The sequence below is a fragment of the Cajanus cajan genome, chromosome 3, assembly GCF_000230855.2.
Source record: "Cajanus cajan strain Asha chromosome 3, NIPB_CcT2T_4, whole genome shotgun sequence".
Classification (NCBI taxonomy): Eukaryota; Viridiplantae; Streptophyta; class Magnoliopsida; order Fabales; family Fabaceae; genus Cajanus; species Cajanus cajan.
Genome location: NC_138519.1, coordinates 3,518,792 through 3,538,965, shown reverse-complemented (window position 1 = coordinate 3,538,965; position 20,174 = coordinate 3,518,792). Strand labels below are relative to the sequence as shown.

The 20,174-nt window shown below is 30.1% G+C and overlaps 3 protein-coding genes across 4 annotated transcripts; all 3 read left to right on the top strand.

The window, feature by feature from the left end:
- The first annotated feature begins 5,695 nt into the window (after positions 1-5,695).
- Positions 5,696-8,154, top strand: LOC109802571 (FBD-associated F-box protein At5g60610). The gene has a single exon (XM_083072098.1). It carries the CDS (start codon positions 6,498-6,500, stop codon positions 7,620-7,622), a length of 1,125 nt encoding a protein of 374 aa, XP_082928224.1. The 5' UTR covers positions 5,696-6,497; the 3' UTR covers positions 7,623-8,154.
- Positions 8,155-11,162: 3,008 nt separating this feature from the next.
- LOC145955966 (F-box/LRR-repeat protein At5g02910-like) lies at positions 11,163-12,875 on the top strand. Its single transcript, XM_083071516.1, has 3 exons — positions 11,163-11,326; positions 11,532-12,004; positions 12,697-12,875. The coding sequence occupies exons 1-3, from the start codon at positions 11,163-11,165 to the stop codon at positions 12,873-12,875; spliced, it is 816 nt and encodes a 271-aa protein (XP_082927642.1).
- A 3,055-nt stretch (positions 12,876-15,930) lies between these two features.
- LOC114916049 (F-box/FBD/LRR-repeat protein At5g22700) lies at positions 15,931-17,845 on the top strand. 2 transcript variants are annotated; one of them, XM_083070203.1, is made up of 2 exons: positions 15,931-16,083; positions 16,741-17,845. In XM_083070203.1, the coding sequence occupies exon 2, from the start codon at positions 16,746-16,748 to the stop codon at positions 17,649-17,651; it is 906 nt and encodes a 301-aa protein (XP_082926329.1). In that variant the 5' UTR covers positions 15,931-16,083; positions 16,741-16,745; the 3' UTR covers positions 17,652-17,845. The 2 variants fall into 2 exon arrangements, with proteins under 2 accessions (XP_082926329.1, XP_082926328.1); XM_083070202.1 differs by having other exon boundaries at positions 15,932-16,083; positions 16,737-17,845.
- The last annotated feature ends 2,329 nt before the right edge of the window (positions 17,846-20,174 follow it).

Here is a 20,174-nt window from a genome sequence, read left to right as displayed (position 1 = left end):
ATCATTTATATATTTATATGTTTAAAAAAGCTTATTTATTTATTATAAATTTCAATTATAACACAATATACAATAATAAAATATTTAGTTATATGTTCACTTACATTGAATGAGATAAAGACGGCTCCAAGAATTGGGACAAGAACGTAAAGTGAAATCGGGTGTATGACCACCAGTCATGCTGGGTTGCCTTTTGGGCAACCGGAAAACATGGCCTCCGCCGGACCACCAAAGTCTGCAACTTTCAAAGAAAAATTATTGGGGATGGCTTCCCAGCCACCAGAAGTTTGTAACTTGTTGAAAGAGGGAGTAATGCAACTCGAGTTAGAAGGTGGCAACAGATTACTACCTAAGTTCAAAATCTCTGCGGAAAGATATGAAGACTTATGCAAACCATGGAGAAAGTGTCTAATCATCAAACTGCTGGGCAAGAATATTGGTTTTTTAACGATGAAAGACAAATTGCGGAATTCTTGGAAACTTGAGGGCGACTTTGATTTAATTGATATATCTAATGGTTTTTTCTTGGTTAACTTTGATGTGAATGCAGATAGAGAGAAAGTGATGCATGAAGGGCCTTGGATGATTTTTGACCACTACCTAACCGTTTGACAATGGGATCCGGAATTTTCAGCCTTGGAAGCAAAAGTGAACAAGACACTCGTATGGGTCAGGTTCCCAGGCCTTGGAATGGTCTTCTATAATGAAAGTGTACTCCTCACCATCGCTTCAGCTATTGGTAATCCCATTAAAGTCGATACGAACACTCTGAATATGAACAGAGGGAGATTTGCTCGTGTTTGCGTAGAGATTGACCTGGACATCCCTGTTGTTGGAAAGTTTAACTTAAATGATCATTGGTACAAAGTGGAATATGAGGGACTCCACATTCTTTGTACTCACTGTGGTTGCTATGGACACTATGCTAGGGACTGCACAACCAAGATAATAGATCTAAATGAGAAACCGGAAGCCAAGAAGAATGAAAATACAACCATTCCCATGAACATGCATGAAGAGAATGACAAGTACAAAGGAGTGGGAGAACACATGATGGATGATATTTCAACAGAAAACCCCCCCGTAGAGGAAGTACCTTTTCCATTGACTCCAATATGGTGTCGAGGGATAAGGTTATATCCAAGTCTCGGGAAGTCCCAAGTTCGAGAGACATGGTGAAGTCTAGCCTGGATATCCTACATTGGGAGGTCCTAGATATCTCCTACGCATGGATGACGAAAGAGGAAAGATGGAAGAGTTTGATAGTCCCCTAAGCTCGGACACTGTCTCCAACGGATCTCCTTCTAAACCCAATATGGACGTATCCTTTGCACAAGAACTGGACTCCTATTTGGAGGAGAAAGACACTATATCGCATTAGATTTATTTGTTTATTACTTGTTTAGCTTACTCCATGAACTATTTCAATGATTTTAACATCCTATCTTGGAATATTAGAGGTGCAGCAAATGCTAAAGCGCATAGAAGAATTCGTGAATTAATTAAGCTTTATAAACCTTCTATCATTATTCTCTTGGAAAATCATTGCAAGTTTGCTACAACTTCCAGGTTTTGGAACTCTGTTGACTTTGAACCTCTTCACATTATTGAGACTATAGGTCGAGCAGGTGGCATTTGGGTTGTTGCACCTAAGAACCGGGACTTCACCACAAAGGAACTCAGTGTTTTTGACCAAGCCATAACCTTCCAAATTTCCAAGAGATCCTCTCATTGGGTTTGCTCTGCAGTGTATGCCAATCCCCACAGTCACTTAAGACAAGAAGCTTGGAATCACATCATTAATATCAGAAAGATGATTACCCTCCCTTGGCTCGTCATCGGGGATTTTAATGAGATCACAAATGCTGATGAAGTCAGAGGTGGCAACTTCGTCCCACATATGGCTGCTAGGCTAACTAATGTTATTGATACCTGCCAACTTATGAACATAGGTTGTTCAGGAACTAAATTCACATGGATAAGGGTCAATAAGGGTACAAGGATGGCAAAGAGGTTAGACCGTGCTTTGGCCGATAGTGCATGGCGTGTTGCCTTCCCCGAGGCTTACGCGGAAGCAATTTGTCGTGTCTATTCTGACCATTGCCCGATCCTTGTCAGGAGTGGAGGTATTAAGGACAATCACCGCGATAGGCCATTTAGATTCCAGGCTGCTTGGACCTCACACAAGGATTATAACCAAGTGATCAAAAAGGCTTGGGAGAAAAAGTCTCCAAATTTATGCCTTAGTCTTAACCAAGTGAAAGAAGATTCTTTGATATTCAACAAGGAAATCTTCGGCAACGTTTTCAAGCGTAAGAGTAGAATCATAGCTAGACTAAATGGTGTACACAAAGCCCTTGAAAAACACGACTCTTCTGATGTCAACCAACTCGAGAAAGCTCTCCAAGATGAATATAATGACATCCTCTTACAAGAAGAGTATATCTGGTTCCAAAAGTCTAGAGAACAGTGGGTTAGATTTGGTGACAGGAATACGAAGTTCTTCCATACCCAAACTTTGGTTAGGAGAAAAAGAAACAAGATCCATGGCCTTTATTTAAATGACGGAACCTGGAACACTGACCCAGACACCTTGAGAAGGAATGCTAAAGAGTATTTTATTGAACTATTTACTAACAATATTGCATGTTGCCAGACATTGTTTCAGGTTCAACGGTGTCCACAACTAAATGAGGAAGCCTATTATAGATTACTCAGCCCGGTGACATATGACGAGGTTAAACAGGTGATCGTCAACATGAGCCCTCTGAAAGCCCCAGGTCTCGACGGTTTCCAAGCCTTCTTCTACAAGAAGTATTGGCAAATTGTTGGGAGAGATCTTCATAATCTGGTCCAAAATGCTTTCTCCTAAGGGCGAGCGAATCAAAGACTTCTTGACACAAACATTGTGTTAATCCCTAAATCAAACAATCCCATGCATTTCAAGGACTTCAGACCCATAAGCCTATGCAATGTAGCATACAAGGTAATCACCAAAGTTCTAGTGGACAGAATTAGACCCTACCTCTCAACCATTATTGGTCCATATCAAAGCAGTTTCATCCCTGGAAGAGGTACATCGGACAACCTCATCTTGGCACAGGAGGCTGTACATAATATTCATAATGATAAATCTCGCAAAGGAATGATCATGGTAAAGATAGACCTCGAAAAAGCGTATGACAGAGTGAGTTGGAGTTTCCTCCACGAAACGCTTAATCTATTCGGGTTCCCTGAGCGTACCATTCAACTCATCATGTGAGGTGTTACTGGTTCATACCTAAAGATCCTTTGGAATGGTTCATCTTTGGAAGGCTTCACTCCTTCTAGAGGGCTTAGGCAAGGGGACCCTCTCTCCCCTTACCTGTTCGTTCTATGCATGGAAAGACTTGCTTTGAAAATCAATGAGCTAGTGGAAAACAATAGTTGGAAACCTGCTCACATTTCTTGTGGTGGCCCTCCTCTTTCACATTTAATGTTTGCTGACGACCTCTTACTATTTGGCGAAGCTACGGAAGACCAAGCCAGAGTTATGGAGAGGACCCTAGAGGATTTTTGTAGAGCCTCGGGTCTCAAGATAAACCAACAAAAATCCAAGTTTGTTTGCTCGAAGAAGATAATTAACTCAAGACTTGAGGAGCTTGAGAACCTACTGGGGATAAAGAAAGCCAACTCTGTGGGAAAGTATTTAGGCCATATCCTTATCAGTGGTAGAGCTACAAATAAGGACTTTGAGCATGTCACCAACAAAGTTAGGAGCAGAATTGCCTCCTGGAAAAGAAAACTTTTGAATAGAGCTGGAAGGATTTGCCTGGCAAAGTCAGTCATAACATCTATCCTAGTGTATACTATGCAAGCATATTGGCTACCACAAAGAACTTGTGACCATCTCAATCAACTCTGTCGCAGATTTATTTGGTCTAAAGATGGCACTTCCCGTAGTTGGAATTTTGTTAACTGGTCTCAAGTTACGAAATCGAAGGCTCATGGTGGGCTTGGCATTAGGGAAGCCAGAAATATGAATATTGCTTTACTAGGGAAGCAAATATGGAAATATATCATGAATCCTGAAACTCCTTGGGTAAAATTTTTGAAGCATAAATATCTGAAATCAAATTCCATATTGACCCCTCTGACCATCAAATGTCCATCTTACGTTTGGAAAAGTATTAAGAAGGCAGTGGAGGTTCTCAAATATGGCTTTGAACCGAAACTTGGTTTGGGTAGATCTTCTGTCTTTTACGAGGATTGGCTTGGAGATGGGCCACTCTGCACTAAAGTCCCTTTTGTGCATATTTCTGACACCCAACTCAGTCTGGCTGACATCTGGGTGAACAACAAATGGAACCTTCTAACCTTACACACAAATATTACCAAAGACATTGAACAAAAGATCCTTAGAGTTAAAGTCCCCCCAACACCAGTGGGACAAAGACACATTCAGATGGAGCAAGACAATTTCTGGAGAATACACAACCTCTTCAGCTTATAATTGGCTTCAAGGTGACCTTGAATTTTACCTTCACCCCATTTGGAAGCAAATTTGGCAACTTCAAATTACGAAGAAATTAAGAGTGTTTTGTTGGTCTATTCTTAACAATGCAATACCGACAAATAGTAAGAGGAAGGCTAGCCACCTGTCTATCTTGGAATCTTGCCCCCGTTGCTCTGCAACCACCAAGGATGTTATCCACGCCCTCCGGGATTGCCCCAAATCAAAGGAACTGTGGAATAAATTGGAGCTGCTAGAAAAGAATTTATATATGGATGACAGACAATATCCTCACCTGGGTCACAAATATCCTAAAACATAAAAATACTGTTAAAATCATCACTACTATGTGGTGGGCTTGGAGATGGAGGAACAATCACATATTTGATGAAGAAAAGTGGGATATTAATAAAGTGATCCGCCATGTTTATACAACCATGGCAGACCTAAGTTTTATGAAGAAATCACAATGGGACAGTGATGAAAATAATCAATGGCAACCCCCAGCCGACCAGTTCGTTAAGGTTAATGTGGATGGCAGCTTCAATCCTTCATCTAGTGTTATGACGATTGGCGGATCTATTCAGGATCGCAATGGAAAATGGCTTTTTGGATTCTCTAAAAACATGGGAAGAGGGGACCATATTCTAGCTAAATTATATGTCATTAAACTTGGCTAGAGATCTACTGGAATAAAGGTTGGAGAAACATAATTTGCGAAACTGATTGCCGTGAAGCCATGAAGTGTATAATCGAAGGAAATAACCTTAGACATTCTCATTTGGAGGTTATTGATGAGATCAACCATCTTCGGAGAAGGACCTGTAATACTAAAATTAACTGCATCAACAGAGAAGCAAATAAGGTAGCAGATATACTTGCGAAGAAAACATGTAGCGGAGGAGACTTCACGTGGCCGTCACCGCCTAATGAAGTTATTGAACAGCTCACGTTGGACAGCATGGGTATCACGTAGTTGGCTTGTCGTGGCCTATCTTGGCTTTTCGTACTATCCTTTCTTTTTGAACTTTCCATTTCTACCAAAAATAAAATAAAATATTTAGTTATTATAAATTTTATTTATATATAAAATGATTTTAACCACTTTTTCCTTTGAATATATCATCTTTATAATTATTTCAATATATATCTTTTTTAGAAAAGATTATCAATAGTTAAACATAATTTTTTTTTATCACAATACAAATTTTATATCATAAATGTAAATATAATCTATATTTTAAAACCATTTATTTGTTATAAATTTCAATAATTATAACACAACATATAGTAATAAAATATGTAATTATCATAAATTTTTAATTATATAAAATAAATGATTATTTTTCGCATTGCACAAATTAAAATTTTAGTAACACAAAATATATAATTAGAATATTTATTTATTATAAATTTTAATTATATAAAATTAATAATTATCTTATATATTGCATATGATAAAATAGTAAAATACTAGTTTTATATAAAAACAGGACTTGATTCACATTGGTATATGTATTTATTTGGTTTTAAAAAAATATTTATCATAAAATTTAAATAATTTACAAACTATTTTAATTTTAGTTATTCTTTTATTTTTTTCTAGTTTTATATTTTGGCATGGTTTAATCACCAAAATCAACCTAATAACAAGAATTTGAATATTATACACAAAATTGGATATGAATATATTTTGACATGATTTTAAGCATAATTTAATTAAATTTATAATATAATATGTGAATGCATTCTTTAGTGTAAAATCGTTATCGCATCTCAATTTTGATTTTGAATAGTCAAAAAAAAAAAATAGATTATATCCATGAATATATCTTGATTTCTAAATCAATTATTGTGATCACATCTCAATATTCAATTTTTAAATAGTTTTATCCAATATAACCGTTCTTCAAACTCGCCCTTTCTAGCTCCTTCCATATATAATCATTGCCTTCCTCATCGATAGAAGCAATTGATTGCACAAAAACCCTAAACCCTAAACTTCATGGAGGCCATGACAGTTAAGAAAAAACCAGAAGTGGAGGATAGAATTAGCGAGCTATCAGATGATGTTCTATGTCACATTCTTTCCTTCATTCCAACCAAGGAAGCCATTGCCACCTCTTTGTTGTCCACAAGATGGAGATTTGTGTGGACCATGGTTCCATCTCTTCACATTGAGTGCCCCTTACCAATCATGAATCACTACAAGACACTCAATGCGTTCTTGGCTCTACGCAGAACACAAAAAGTCACAAGTCTTCGTGTCAAATGCAAGAAGCATCCATATTATAATAGTTGCTCTTGCTCACGTAACGTGGAAGAATGGATTTCTGAAGCTGCAGCCAGAAAAGTTGAACATGTGAATATCTGCTTGTACACCTACAATACAAGGATGCTCCAGATCGCACCCTTCTTCACATGCACCACAATTGTCACGATGAAGTTCAAGGGAATCTTTAATTTCCATATTCCTTCTGTTATTCATCTCCCTAATCTCAAGACTTTGTGCCTAAACGTTAAGAGTTACTTTCCCAAGGGCCAAATTAACAACCTTATCTCTGGATCTCCAGCTCTTGAACTGTTTCTCTTTGAGCATCATTTCAATGAATATAAGATTATGCGCAACTCTCAAGTTATTCAACTCTCCAAACTCAACACCCTTTACACCCTTGTTATACAAAGTGAGCCTCGTTATGATTTTATCTCTGACTATTTCGAAGGTCGTGAAGTAAACATAGTGAAAGCCAAGGTTTATCTGACAGTGTATAGGGCTCATGAGCAGAGAGTTGTTCATAAGATTCTCCAACGTCTACGTAACGTTGAGTTTTTAACTTTCACTTATTTTAGGAATGAGATGGACGATCCTTCTAATCTTGATTTTCCACTGTTTAAGAATTTGATCACGTTAAAGCTTTTTCTTAAGGACAATGTGTCCTTACAAATTGAAAATCCCGCCAAGTGTCCTAACCTTCGAATGATTGAAGTTAACATCATGGATGATTGTAAGAGATGTCGGTATTATGCTAATGGTGGAGGAAGGAAGCACGACCAATTAACTGTTCCTATTTGTAATAAAATAACCACATTTAGAAAGTGCTTTAGGACTTCAAGAGGCTATAAGTTATAGTTTAGTAAGAGCAATGATTCTTGATATATGCTCTTTTTGCTTCTGTTTCCCCTGAGTTTTCTATTTTTTTTTAAGGTACTCAATTTTCTATTGTTAGTGTAACGTGCAAAAAAAATGTGAGCTTACGAAATGCTGAGCGGAGTGAGGAGAAAAAGTTAGTTACACCACAAGACCACGTGGCAAATGATCAACAAGGAAATGGACGTAGGAAAAGCATGAGGAGTAAGAGAGAGAATGTATTTCTTCAGGACTACGTGCACTAGGGAAAAGGCATGTGTGTGGTATGTTTCTCTCTGAAAATTCTGCTGCATAATTCTTCCTAATCTGATTCTTCAGTATCGATTCTTCTTACTTCTTTCTGATATTGATTCAGGTTGTGTGAGCTTCAACAGCGGTGATCGGGTCGTGATTGACAGTTATCATTAGTTTCTCATTTTCAATTATGTATTGAAACCTTGTTTCTTGATTGCAATTGTTTGCTGTTTTAATTGTAATCAGGCACTTATATTCTTCAAACAATATTATACAAAATATACAGGGTGTTTCTATTTTCCAGTACACACGTTTATATTACTATAAATACTATTACTATAAATACTATTACTATAAATACTAATTTATATTATATCATCATATGATATTTTTTAAAATTTAAATACATATTTAGTTTTTATGAGATGAATTGGATTTAATTTTAGTTTTTATATTTTTATAAAATATTTTATTTCTTTGAAAAATGATTAAGTTTTGACTTTGATGATCTTGTAATTTTTTTTTATTTTTATTACTCTAAATTTAAAATCACTATTTTTAGTTCTTAAAAATAGTTCTATTTATGAAAAAAAAATAATTCTGGATTTTATAGAAGTGAAAAATAAAGGGAAAAATTTCACAAAGATCAAAATAAAAATTTACTCATTTAATAAATACAAAAATATTTAAAATTTATTTTTAATTGTAAATACTGTATTTTAAATATTAAATTAATTAAATTTTAAAAAATATATATGATAAATATAAATTAAAATAGATTAAAAGTATAAAAAAAAAATCAAAAACAGATCTTATATCTTGTTTGATAGTGTCAATTTGTTATCCATCATTTTTGCTCATTAAAAGAAACTAAGATATAGTTTGACTGATTGATTTGATTAAAATATATACTTGTTATAAAAAAAATTTGTTACCATAATTAAATAGTATAATATATTTTTATGAAATAATTTATTTTTATATATTAAATACAAATAATTATTTATACGATAGTATTTTTAATAATTTTTTTAACGAAAGAATTTTTAAAAATTAACATCTTATCTATTAATATTTTAATCTAAATGTACAAATTAAATATTTATTATATATGACTAAAATTTATAATACATTATATATACAAATAAATATTATGTTTAAATATATAACTTGTATTTAAAATTTACATAAGATATTCTTTAACATATAAATTTTTTGATAAATAGTTTCTATTGTAACACGAGATTATTTTTATTGATTGATAATTTATTTTAAGAATGTCAAAATAATTCATAAATAAAAATTAGATTAAATAAGAAGTTAATTTAAAAAAAAAACTTCTTGTTCAAAAAATAAGTTCCTACAAATATTTTTACACTAATAAATTATATTTTTAAGTAAAATTTATAAATTATATTTTAGATTTATGATAAATAATTTATATTATAATATAATATTTTTTTATTTTCTGATAATTTATTTTAGATATTAAAATTTAATTCATAAATAATTATGATATGTGAAAACTAAATTAGATAAGAAATTAAAAAAAATTCTAAAAATTATGTCATCAAATAAAAGCTCCTAAAAGTACTATCTTGCAAAATAAAGATGGTGTTCAATATATATATAAGGGTTGATGAATAAAAACTAAATTAAATAATAATTTTAAAGAAATTCATACAAATCTTCTCATTGAATAAAAACTTTTAAAACCCTATCACACAAGATAGAAATTCTCATTAATATATAGGGGTTGTTTTTATTTTACAATATAAATCATTTATTATAAATGTAAAATATAATTTTATATGTTTACATATATATATATATATATATATATATATATATATATATTAAATATAATTCATTTACCTGGTATATAATATTTATTTGTATATATAATTTATTATAAATTTAATTATATAAAATAAATATTTAGATAAATAAATATAGGCTAGAATATTGATAGGATTTAGAATAAATAAATAGGTAACACCCGTCTCCCTCGTAAAATATTTCTTATATAATATATACTAAATACTAAATAATAGATAAAATAATAATAATAATAATAATAATAATAAATTTTAATTACTAATTTATGATATAAAATAATATCATTTATTAATTCAATAATGCTAAATTACTAATTTACTATCATGATGAAAATATTTTATACATTGACTTAATCTAATGAAACAAAATATAAAATAATTTTAAATTTTTTAAAAATTTTGCAGACTTAATTTATAAATTAAAAAATTTTAATTCAACGATTAAATATATAAGTTATTGAGTAGAGTAAGACTAATTACTTTTAAAGTAAGTAAATCTCTCCTCTCTATATATATTAAATTAATTCACTTGTTATTTTTGTTCTTATATATTATATTATATATGCTTTTACATTTTTGTGTGTGTATATATTACATATTATAATGATGCTCATTCCGTCAAATTTTTATGTTTACTATTACTTAATTCACATTTATGTAATAAATAATAGAAATATTTGACGTAATCTGGTATATATATTTTTTTAGATGCAAAGGTTTAAATTATTAAGATAAAGTTTAATTTAAGATAAGATACGATTTTATGTAAAGTCAGAATTAATTATTAATCTCTTTAAAAACTTTCAGTAAAATTATGAATTGTTTATCATAATGCAAATTCGTATAAAAAGATATAAAATATGAAAGAAGTCAAATTCGATCATGGATCTTACTAAGAACAAAGAGATTTAATTAGTTGTTTCACAAATTAATTATGTAAATAATGAATTGTTAAAATAAAATATTTTTGTTTTATGTATGGATTTTTCTTCGATATAAACCAATTATATTTTATTTTAGAATGAAATCAAATTTTAAGATTAATAAAATAAAAAAGAATTATAATTTTTAATTTTTAGAATATATCAATAAATCAATAAATATTACTAAAAATTGATCATCATTATTAATTCAAATGGATATAAGAATTCAATCATCACGTAATGGAAAGATTTTATTTTAAAAGATAAAGTGTGATAATAGTTGTTGATTAAAAAACTAACTATAAATATTATAATTAATTTTAGATTTTATTATATATATTTGATTTTATCAGATTATCAATCGTAAATTTTTAATCAAAATTAATAGGATAGTTTATCTTAAATTCCTTCACATTAGAGGAGATAAATCTCTTCCTATGCTCATTATCTTCCATATTGACTCTTCATCCGGGGTATGGAAAAATATTAATTGCACACAAATCCTACATTTGATCAAGGTAGTAACAATGATGATCGAGAGAAAATCGGAAGAGGATAAAATTAGTGCATTACCAGATGATGTTCTGTGTCTCATCCTTTCTTTCCTTACGCTCAAGGAAGCCATAGCAACATCATTGTTGTGTACAAGGTGGAGATTTGTGTGGACCATGCTTCCATCTCTTCACATTGGGTGCGCCAAACCAATCATGAAACACTACAAGAGTGTCAACGTGTTTTTAATTAGCTCTACTTAGAACAGAAAAGATCACAAGCTTTCAACTCAAATGCAATAGCGATCATGATTGTTGCTCAAATTATGTGGAAGAATGGATCTCTAAAGTGGTAGCAAGAAAAGTTGAACAAGTGCATATCTCCTTATGCACGTCCGATGATAGGTTCCTCAACTGGGATCCCTTGTTTCATTGCACCACAATTGCCACCTTGAAACTCGAACAGTTTTACCTGAGGTCTTATCTCAAAGAGTTCACCATTGTGCATAACTCTCGATATATTCGATTCATTGATCGCAACCATTTATATGACAATGTCATGCAATATGATTATGCTTTTATCTCAAACTCTATGAAGATTCGTGGTTGGCGAAAAATCAAGAAAACCAAGGTTTATATAACAATGTATCATGATATGAAGGAGACTGTTTCTGAGATTCTCCAAGGAGTATGTAGTGTTAAGTTTCTCTCTTTGAAATATTGTAGGAATGACATTAACCCTTTTCCTCTTGATCTTCCGTTGTTTAAGAATTTAGTTGAGCTACGACTTTTTCTTAAAAAGGATGACTCTTTGATAAAGGAACTTCCTGCGAAGTGTCCTAACCTTCAAGTTCTTGAAGTTACTAACTTGGATGATCGTGAGAGATGTCGATAACTTCATTGGAGGAGCAAGGGTGCACGATTGTTCCTATTTGACCTAAAGAGCTCTTATTGTGAGATAATTGGTAGAGACTAAGTTATTGCTTTCTAAGAGCAAAAACTTTAGGTGTTGTTTGAGAAGTTCTTATTACTTTTCCATTCACTTTTCTGATTCAGCTAGTTTTATTGTTAGACTCCAGTGTAGGTAATGGCTTTAACTTTTATTCAATAAATTCCATTGTATTTTTTTTAATGTTTTGTTTGGATTGGGTTTTATATTGGAAATCTGCTAAAAAAATGCATGTGGTCCATATTCTATGGATTAAGTCATCTTTGTTGCTTGTGTAACTGCACCATAACTTTTTAATCAGAAGGTATTCAAATGTCAGGTCTATGCAACACGATAGCCTTTAAGCTTTTTTTCGTCTCTGATTTCTTTTTTGTTAAATTGGTAACCAGCACTTCGGAGTTTGATATCTAATAAGATAATTGAAAAATATAAAACAATACTATAAGACAATTGAGTCACGCATATCGAGATAGAGACGCGTTGATTTGCACATATTCGCGATTGAGACATATCCTAATTTGTGTGGACATGGTCTGCTGAAACATCCTTGTTGTGTTCGTCCCAAAAAAGTGTCAAACTTATAGACACGACAATCTCATTTTGTGTGTCTGTGCAACATAGGTCATCACTACCATGTGGTGCCACATGCTAATGGTAATGTCGACAATAATGATAATAATAGTAGTGATATAGATGGTGGTGATGGTAGTGTTATCGTTGCCATCATTACCGTCATTGACAATTGTCACTACTTTTGTCATCATCACTACTTTTATACCATTACAGTTATAGCACAATGACAATAATGATGACATTGATAACGGTAATGATGACAGTGGAGGTAACATAGCTTTAGGTAGTGATTGTGTGATGGTTATAAAAACAACAATATTAATTATCTCATATAATAGGTGTTTATAGTTAAAAGATAATTGAAACCATTACTTTTAACTCAAAAGTTTTTATTCAATGTTCTCATCTTCCATATTAAGACGCGTCTTTTACTTGATACGCTCGTTATATAATTAAAATATATTAATATAAATATTTTTTGTTATTAAAAATTATTTACAAATATACAATAAAAATATTTTAAATATTTCAATACTTAAATTAAACACTTTTTTAAATAGAAAATAAATTATCAAAATGAATGTTATTTAATTTCAAAAAATTTGAAAATGAAAATTATTTTAAAAGAATAGAAATAGAAAACAAAATAGGGGTAAACATCAACATGAGACTCAATCCAAAATCAAAAAAATCGAAAGAAAAAAGAGATAAATGGATGAGTTTGAACGGATAATTTGTTATGACAAATTAATTTTTTTTAAATAGTTGATTTTGATCAGGTTTGATTCAAATTTTTCCACTCATCAATACCTAAAATCCTATTGTCCAAGCAAAATAAAGGCTAAAATAATTATCATTAATGCCTAAAAACTAAGTTTATTTTGACTTATCTTTAATATATAATTTTTTTTAATTAAAAGTGTTATTTGTAACTTTTTTGTATCATGTACATAAAAAATTATTATAATATTTAAATTATTTAAAATTTAAATAATTTTATTCATTTTAAATCTAAATAAATTAAATAATATTTAAATGACTAAATATGTATAAAAAAAATGATATAAAAATTAAAAAATTTTAAAAATAATAAATTGAATAAAATTTTTATTTGACACACTTAAATAATTTAAAGTTTAATAGCTTACTATTAATCCTAGAAAATCATTCCATAAAATAGAGACTCAATCAATCTGCCAAACCTGTAAGTCATTTAATCATATCCGAATCTAAATAATACTATCCGTAAGTTATATGGGTTTGGTAAAATTTTTACTTAAATAATATTTTTTTTTAAAATTACAAAAGTATCAACTGTGCAGGTTTATTTACCAATGTAGAACTGTTTACTGTTCATGCTCAGAATTCGATTCCCGGGGAACCGAATTCTGAGCTTCAAAATCTTATTTTTTTTGGAACCGAATTCTGAGTTACTTTAAAAAAAAAAATTTCGTGTTTCTGACCCATTTTGGGCAAATTTTGGAAGTGGAACGGCCCGTTCCGAAAGCAGAACGGGCCGTTCTGCTTAAAGACACAGAGACCTTTTTTTTAATTTAAAACGGGCCCAGAACGGCCTGTTCCAGAGGCAAAATTTTAACATGTTTTTGAATCTGGAACGGCCATGAAACGGCCCGTTCCGGAGGACGTTTTCAGGAAGTAAACCTTGGTTTGAAACGGGCCGTTCTGGTTTTGGAACGGCCCGTTCTGAGCAAACAGTAAAAAAAGATTAAATTTTTTATTTTTTATTTAAAAATAATAATAATAAAGTTAACAAAAATTATAATAATATCAATTAATCAGGATTCAATTTGATAGTGAAATGTGATAATTTGACCCTTAATTTTTTAAATTTAATTTATAACAAAATATATTATTTTAATAAAATTGATTGAACAGTTAAAATTTTATCCGATAATTATATTGTTGGAGAGAATATATTCCCTATAGTTCAGGGATAATTGTACGTTTTAAGCGCAAGATATTATCTTAAGTGATTGTTTAAATATATTAATTTAATAAAATTGATTGAATAGTTAAAATTTTATCCGATAATTATATTGTCGGAAAAAATATATTCCCTATAGTTCAGGGATAATTGTACGTTTTAAACGCAAGATATTATCTTAAGTGATTGTTTAAATATATTATTTTAATAAAATTGATTGAATAGTTAAAATTTTATCCGATAATTATAGTCGGAGAGAATATATTCCCTATAGTTTAGGGATAATTATACGTTTTAAACGCAAGATATTATCTTAAGTGATTGTCTAAATATATTATTTTAATAAAATTGATTGAATAGTTAAAATTTTATCCGATAATTATAGTCGGAGAGAATATATTCCTTATAGTTCAGGGATAATTGTACGTTTTAAACGCAAGATATTATCTTATGTGATTGTCTAAATATATTATTTTAATAAAATTGATTGAATAATTAAAATTTTATCCGATAATTATAGTCGGAGAGAATATATTCCCTATAGTTCAGGGATAATTGTACGTTTTAAACGCAAGATATTATCTTAAGTGATTGTCTAAATATATTATTTTAATAAAATTGATTGAATAGTTAAAATTTTATCCGATAATTATAGTCGGAGAGAATATATTCCCTATAGTTCAGGGATAATTGTACGTTTTAAACGCCAGATATTTATAGCTGATATTAAATGTTTCTTAACTTCTAAACATTAATATTAAATATTATTTCATGAATCCTGATTAATTGATATTATTATAATTTTTATGTTAATTTTATTATTTTTATTTTTAAAAAAAATAAAAAATTTAATCTTTTTTTTACTGTTTGCCCAGAACGGGCCGTTCCAAAACCAGAACGGCCCGTTCCAAACCAAGGTCTACTTCCTGAAAACGTCCTCCGGAATGGGCCGTTGCATGGCCGTAAAAAAGGCCTGTGTTTTTAAGCAGAACGGCCCGTTCTGCTTTCGGAACGGGCCGTTCCACTTCCAAAATTTGCCCAAAATGGGCCAGAAACACAGAAAAAAAAAATTTAAGTAACTGAGAATTCGGTTCCCGGGAATCGAATTCTGAGTTGAAAAAACAAAAAAAATAAGATTTTGAAGCTCAGAATTTGGTTCCCCGGAAACCGAATTCTGAACATGAACAGTAAACAGTTCTACATTGGTAAATAAACCTGCACAGTTGATATTTTTGTAATTTTTTTTAAAAAAAATATTATTTAAGTAAAAATTTCTGGGTTTGGTTATATGGTACAAAATCCACGTACCCTACAGTACCCCCAAGCCAAAATATAAAAATTATCTCTTGAAAGAAAAAAAAAAAAAAAAAAAAAAAAAAAAAAAAAAAGAGGAATTAGGGAAGATACTATAAATATCTGGTGCACTGGTTGGTTGGAGTAGCTTTTCTTCATTTCCGCAATTCTCAGACGAATCCCTAATTTCGTCACAGGTCAGTTTCCTTTCACCATTTCCATTTCCCGCAACATCTACCTAATTAAATAATTCCATTTTCCCCTTTTACTCTTTCGATAGTCGATCTAATTGTTCATCATTTACTTGCAAGTTTGAAATTTGTTTGCAATCGTTAAGAAATTTTTCTTCCCCTTTTTCGGTTTTGGATCTGGAATTGAATGTGTTGCTTCTGTTTGTATTTGGTTTAGCTCTTTTTATTTAAAAATAAAATAAAATTGGGAGAGAATGTTAAAGGTTAGGTTTTAAGATTAACAAAATAAAAAAGAATTATAATTTTTAATTTTTAGAATATGTCAATGAATATTACTAAAAATTGATCATCATTATAAATTCAAATAGATATAAGAATTGGAGAGATTTTATTTTAAAGATAAAGTGTAATAATAGTTGTTGATTAAAAAATTGATGATAAATATTATATTTAAATTTAGATTTTATTATATATATTTGATTTTATCATATTATCAATCGTAAATTTAATTTTAATCAGAATTATTAGGATAGTTTATCTTAAATTCCTTCACATTAGAGGAGATAAATCTCTTCCTATGCTCATTATCTTCCATATTGATTCTTCATCTGGGTATATGGACAAATATTAATTGCACACAAACTCTACATTTGATCAAGGTAGTAACAATGATGATTGAGAGAAAATCAGAAGAGGATAAAATTAGTGCATTACCAGATGATGTTCTGTGTCTCATCCTTTCTTTCCTTACGCTCAAGGAAGCCATAGCTACATCATTGTTATCTACAAGGTGGAGATTTGTGTGGACCATGCTTCCATCTCTTCACATTGGGTGCGCCAAACCAATCATGAAACACTACAAGAGTGTCAACGTGTTTTTAGCTCTACGTAGAACAGAAAAGATCACAAGCTTTCAACTCAAATGCAATAGCGATCATGATTGTTGCTCAAATTATGTGGAAGAATGGATCTCTAAAGTGGTAGCAAGAAAAGTTGAACAAGTGCATATCTCCTTATGCACGTCCGATGATAGGTTCCTCAACTGGGCTCCCTTGTTTCATTGCACCACAATTGCCACCTTGAAACTGGAACGGTTTTACCTGAGGTATTATCTCAAAGAGTTCACCATTGTGCGTAACTCTCGATATACTCGATGCATTGATCGCAACCATTTATATGACATTGTCATGCAATGTGATTATGATTTTATCTCAAACTATATGAAGATTCGTGGTTGGCGAAATATCAAGAAAACCAAGGTTTATATAACAATGTATCATGATATGAAGGAGACTGTTTCTGAGATTCTCCAAAGAGTATGTAGTGTTGAGTTTCTCTCTTTGAAATATTGTAGGGATGACATTAACCCTTTTCCTCTTGATCTTCCATTGTTTAAGAATTTAGTTGAGCTACGACTTTTTCTTAAAAAGGATGACTCTTTGATAAAGGAACTTCCTGCGAAGTGTCCTAACCTTCAAGTTCTTGAAGTTACTAACTTGGATGATCGTGAGAGATGTCGATATAACTTCATTGGAGGAGCAAGGGTGCACGACCTATCGATTGTTCCTATTTGACCTAATAAGCTCTTATTGTGAGATAATTGATAGAGACTTAGTTATTGCTTTCTAAGAGCAAAATTTTTAGGTGTTGTTTGAGAAGTTCTTATTACTTTTCCACTCACTTTTCTGATTCAGCTAGTTTTATTGTTAGACTCAAGTGTAGGTAATGGCTTTAACTTTTATTCAATAAATTCCATTGTATTTTTTTATATGTTTTGTTTGGATTGGGTTTTATATTGGAAATCTGCTAAAAAAATGCATGTGGTCCATATTCTATGGATTAAGTCATCTTTGTTGCTTGTGTAACTGCACCATAACTTTTTAATCAGACGGTATTCAAATGTCAGGTCTATGAAGCACGATAGTCTTTAAGCTTGTTTTTCGTCTCTGATTTCTTTTTTGTTAAATTGGTAACCAGCACTTCGGAGTTTGATATCTAATAAGATAATTGAAAAATGTAAAACAATACTATACAAAGGTATTTCCCTTTTTCCTATGTTATTTTGCTGCGTGCTTTTTGAAAAGGGTGGCATTTAGATGAAAATTTATAGGCTTAATGCTCTTTATAAATGGAAACAAAATAGTTATACCACCATCACCACAATCATACCACCTAACGTAGAAGTGTAACCTAGAAGTGTAAGAGGGTGTAAGTAACTTGTGAATTCAAACTACAAATTTATCCAATGAATTTGGGATCGATGAATTTTTCAGTATTCGAATTAAATTTAATCTAACATGATCAAAACTCAATATTATACAATAACAAGTTTAGTAATTTCAACCCGTAATTTGACTAGATCTGGTTATATAATAAAAATAATAATAATCTACATTTATATATATAAATGATTATTCATTTTTGTGTACATAATATTTGAATTATTTTATCCTTAAACTTTTAAATAATGAAAAATATTAAAAATTAACTATTTTTACAAATCCAAAACTTCAATATAAAACTTTAAGGTTTGAGCACTAAACATAACATCAATTGATTCAATAAACATTGATAATTTTTAAACACATTTAAATAAATATAGAGATACATTGTGTCTCAACCATACGAATATTTATTTTGCACAAGAATGTTTTTATCGGCTTTTCTTTGACAAGAGGGTTATTAAGGAAATTTTCAACTTCTTAACTAATTCTATTTTTATTTATCATAATTATTTATGACTCAAATTTAAATATTTTAAATAAATTATCAATTAATAAAAATAATATTATATTACAATATAAATTATTTATCATAAATTTAAAATATAATTTATATATTTAAAAGTATCTATTTATATAAATTTTAATTATGATTTATATATTCAAACATAATATTTACTTGTATATATTATTTATTATAAATTTTAGTTACATATAATATAAATATCTAGCATTATAAAAGTCAAAATAATAATAATAATAATAATAATAATAATAATAATATTTATCATCATCATTATTATTATTATTATTGAATGATTATTTGTTTAAGATGATATTCATTGTCACTTTTACTCAACAATGAATTTTGTGATTTAAGATTGATAGCATTATAACAATATAATATTTATTTTAAATTTTATTTTGTATTAATTAATATTAATTTTTTAAGTCGATAATAATATAACAAATAAACAAATTTATTTTTCAATTTAGTTTGTACCATTATTTATTTTATAGGTTGATAACATTATATTTAAAGCAATGTATTAAATAATTTACATCTATTTTAAAATGTTTAAATTTTTTAATAAATAAATAAATTTAATGATTTTGACCTGATTGATCATAATCAACATGCTCGTGATTAGGTTAGATTGAATTGAGTTTTAAAAAAAATTGCACCCAGCTAACCCAACCCTACCTATTAAATTTTGATCGACTTGAATAACAAATTCATCTAAACTTAGACCAACTCGACATGCTTACACCCCTAGTGCCATCACCATTCTCACCATAGTCGTTACCTATGTAGCACAGATTCGGACATAACACAAGGATATGACATAGAGATACAATAAAATAAAAAAAATATAGGGTACATGAGACATATATATAATATATAATATAAATAATATGACAAAAAAATATATATATAAATATATATAACAATAATTTATTAAGTCTCAAAAACAAAATACTAAGAAACATAATAGTCCACAACAGAAAATTTTCTTTTTTTGAATCTTGAATCCTCCCTTCCTTGTTTATATTTTTATTAAGATTTTTTTTTTTCTATTACATGAAGGTTAAGCAAGGAGAAATTAACCATTCTCCTCATTGTTTTTGTTTTTATCAATATTTTTTTTCTTTAAAAGAAACTCAAATCCTCCATTCTTTATTTCTATTTTTATTGAGATTTATTCTTTTATATATATATAATCTCAAATTCTCTCTTCTTTATTTTTGCTTTTATCAAGATTTATTCTTTTAAAAAAAATCTAAAATCCTCCCTTCTTTGTTTTTGCTATTATTGAGTTTTATTCTTTTTTAAAAAATTATCTCGAATTTGCATATCAGATTGAGTCACACACA

Coding starts and splice junctions, on each gene's coding strand:
- LOC145955966 (XM_083071516.1), top strand. CDS start 11,163: ATGATGATCGAGAGAAAATCGGAAGAGGATAAAATTAGTGCATTACCA. Junction 11,327..11,531: donor CTTCCATCTCTTCACATTGG/GTGCGCCAAACC, acceptor GTCCGATGATAG/GTTCCTCAACTGGGATCCCT. Junction 12,005..12,696: donor AGTTACTAACTTGGATGATC/GTGAGAGATGTC, acceptor TGTGCAACATAG/GTCATCACTACCATGTGGTG.
- LOC109802571 (XM_083072098.1), top strand. CDS start 6,498: ATGGAGGCCATGACAGTTAAGAAAAAACCAGAAGTGGAGGATAGAATT.
- LOC114916049 (XM_083070203.1), top strand. CDS start 16,746: ATGATGATTGAGAGAAAATCAGAAGAGGATAAAATTAGTGCATTACCA.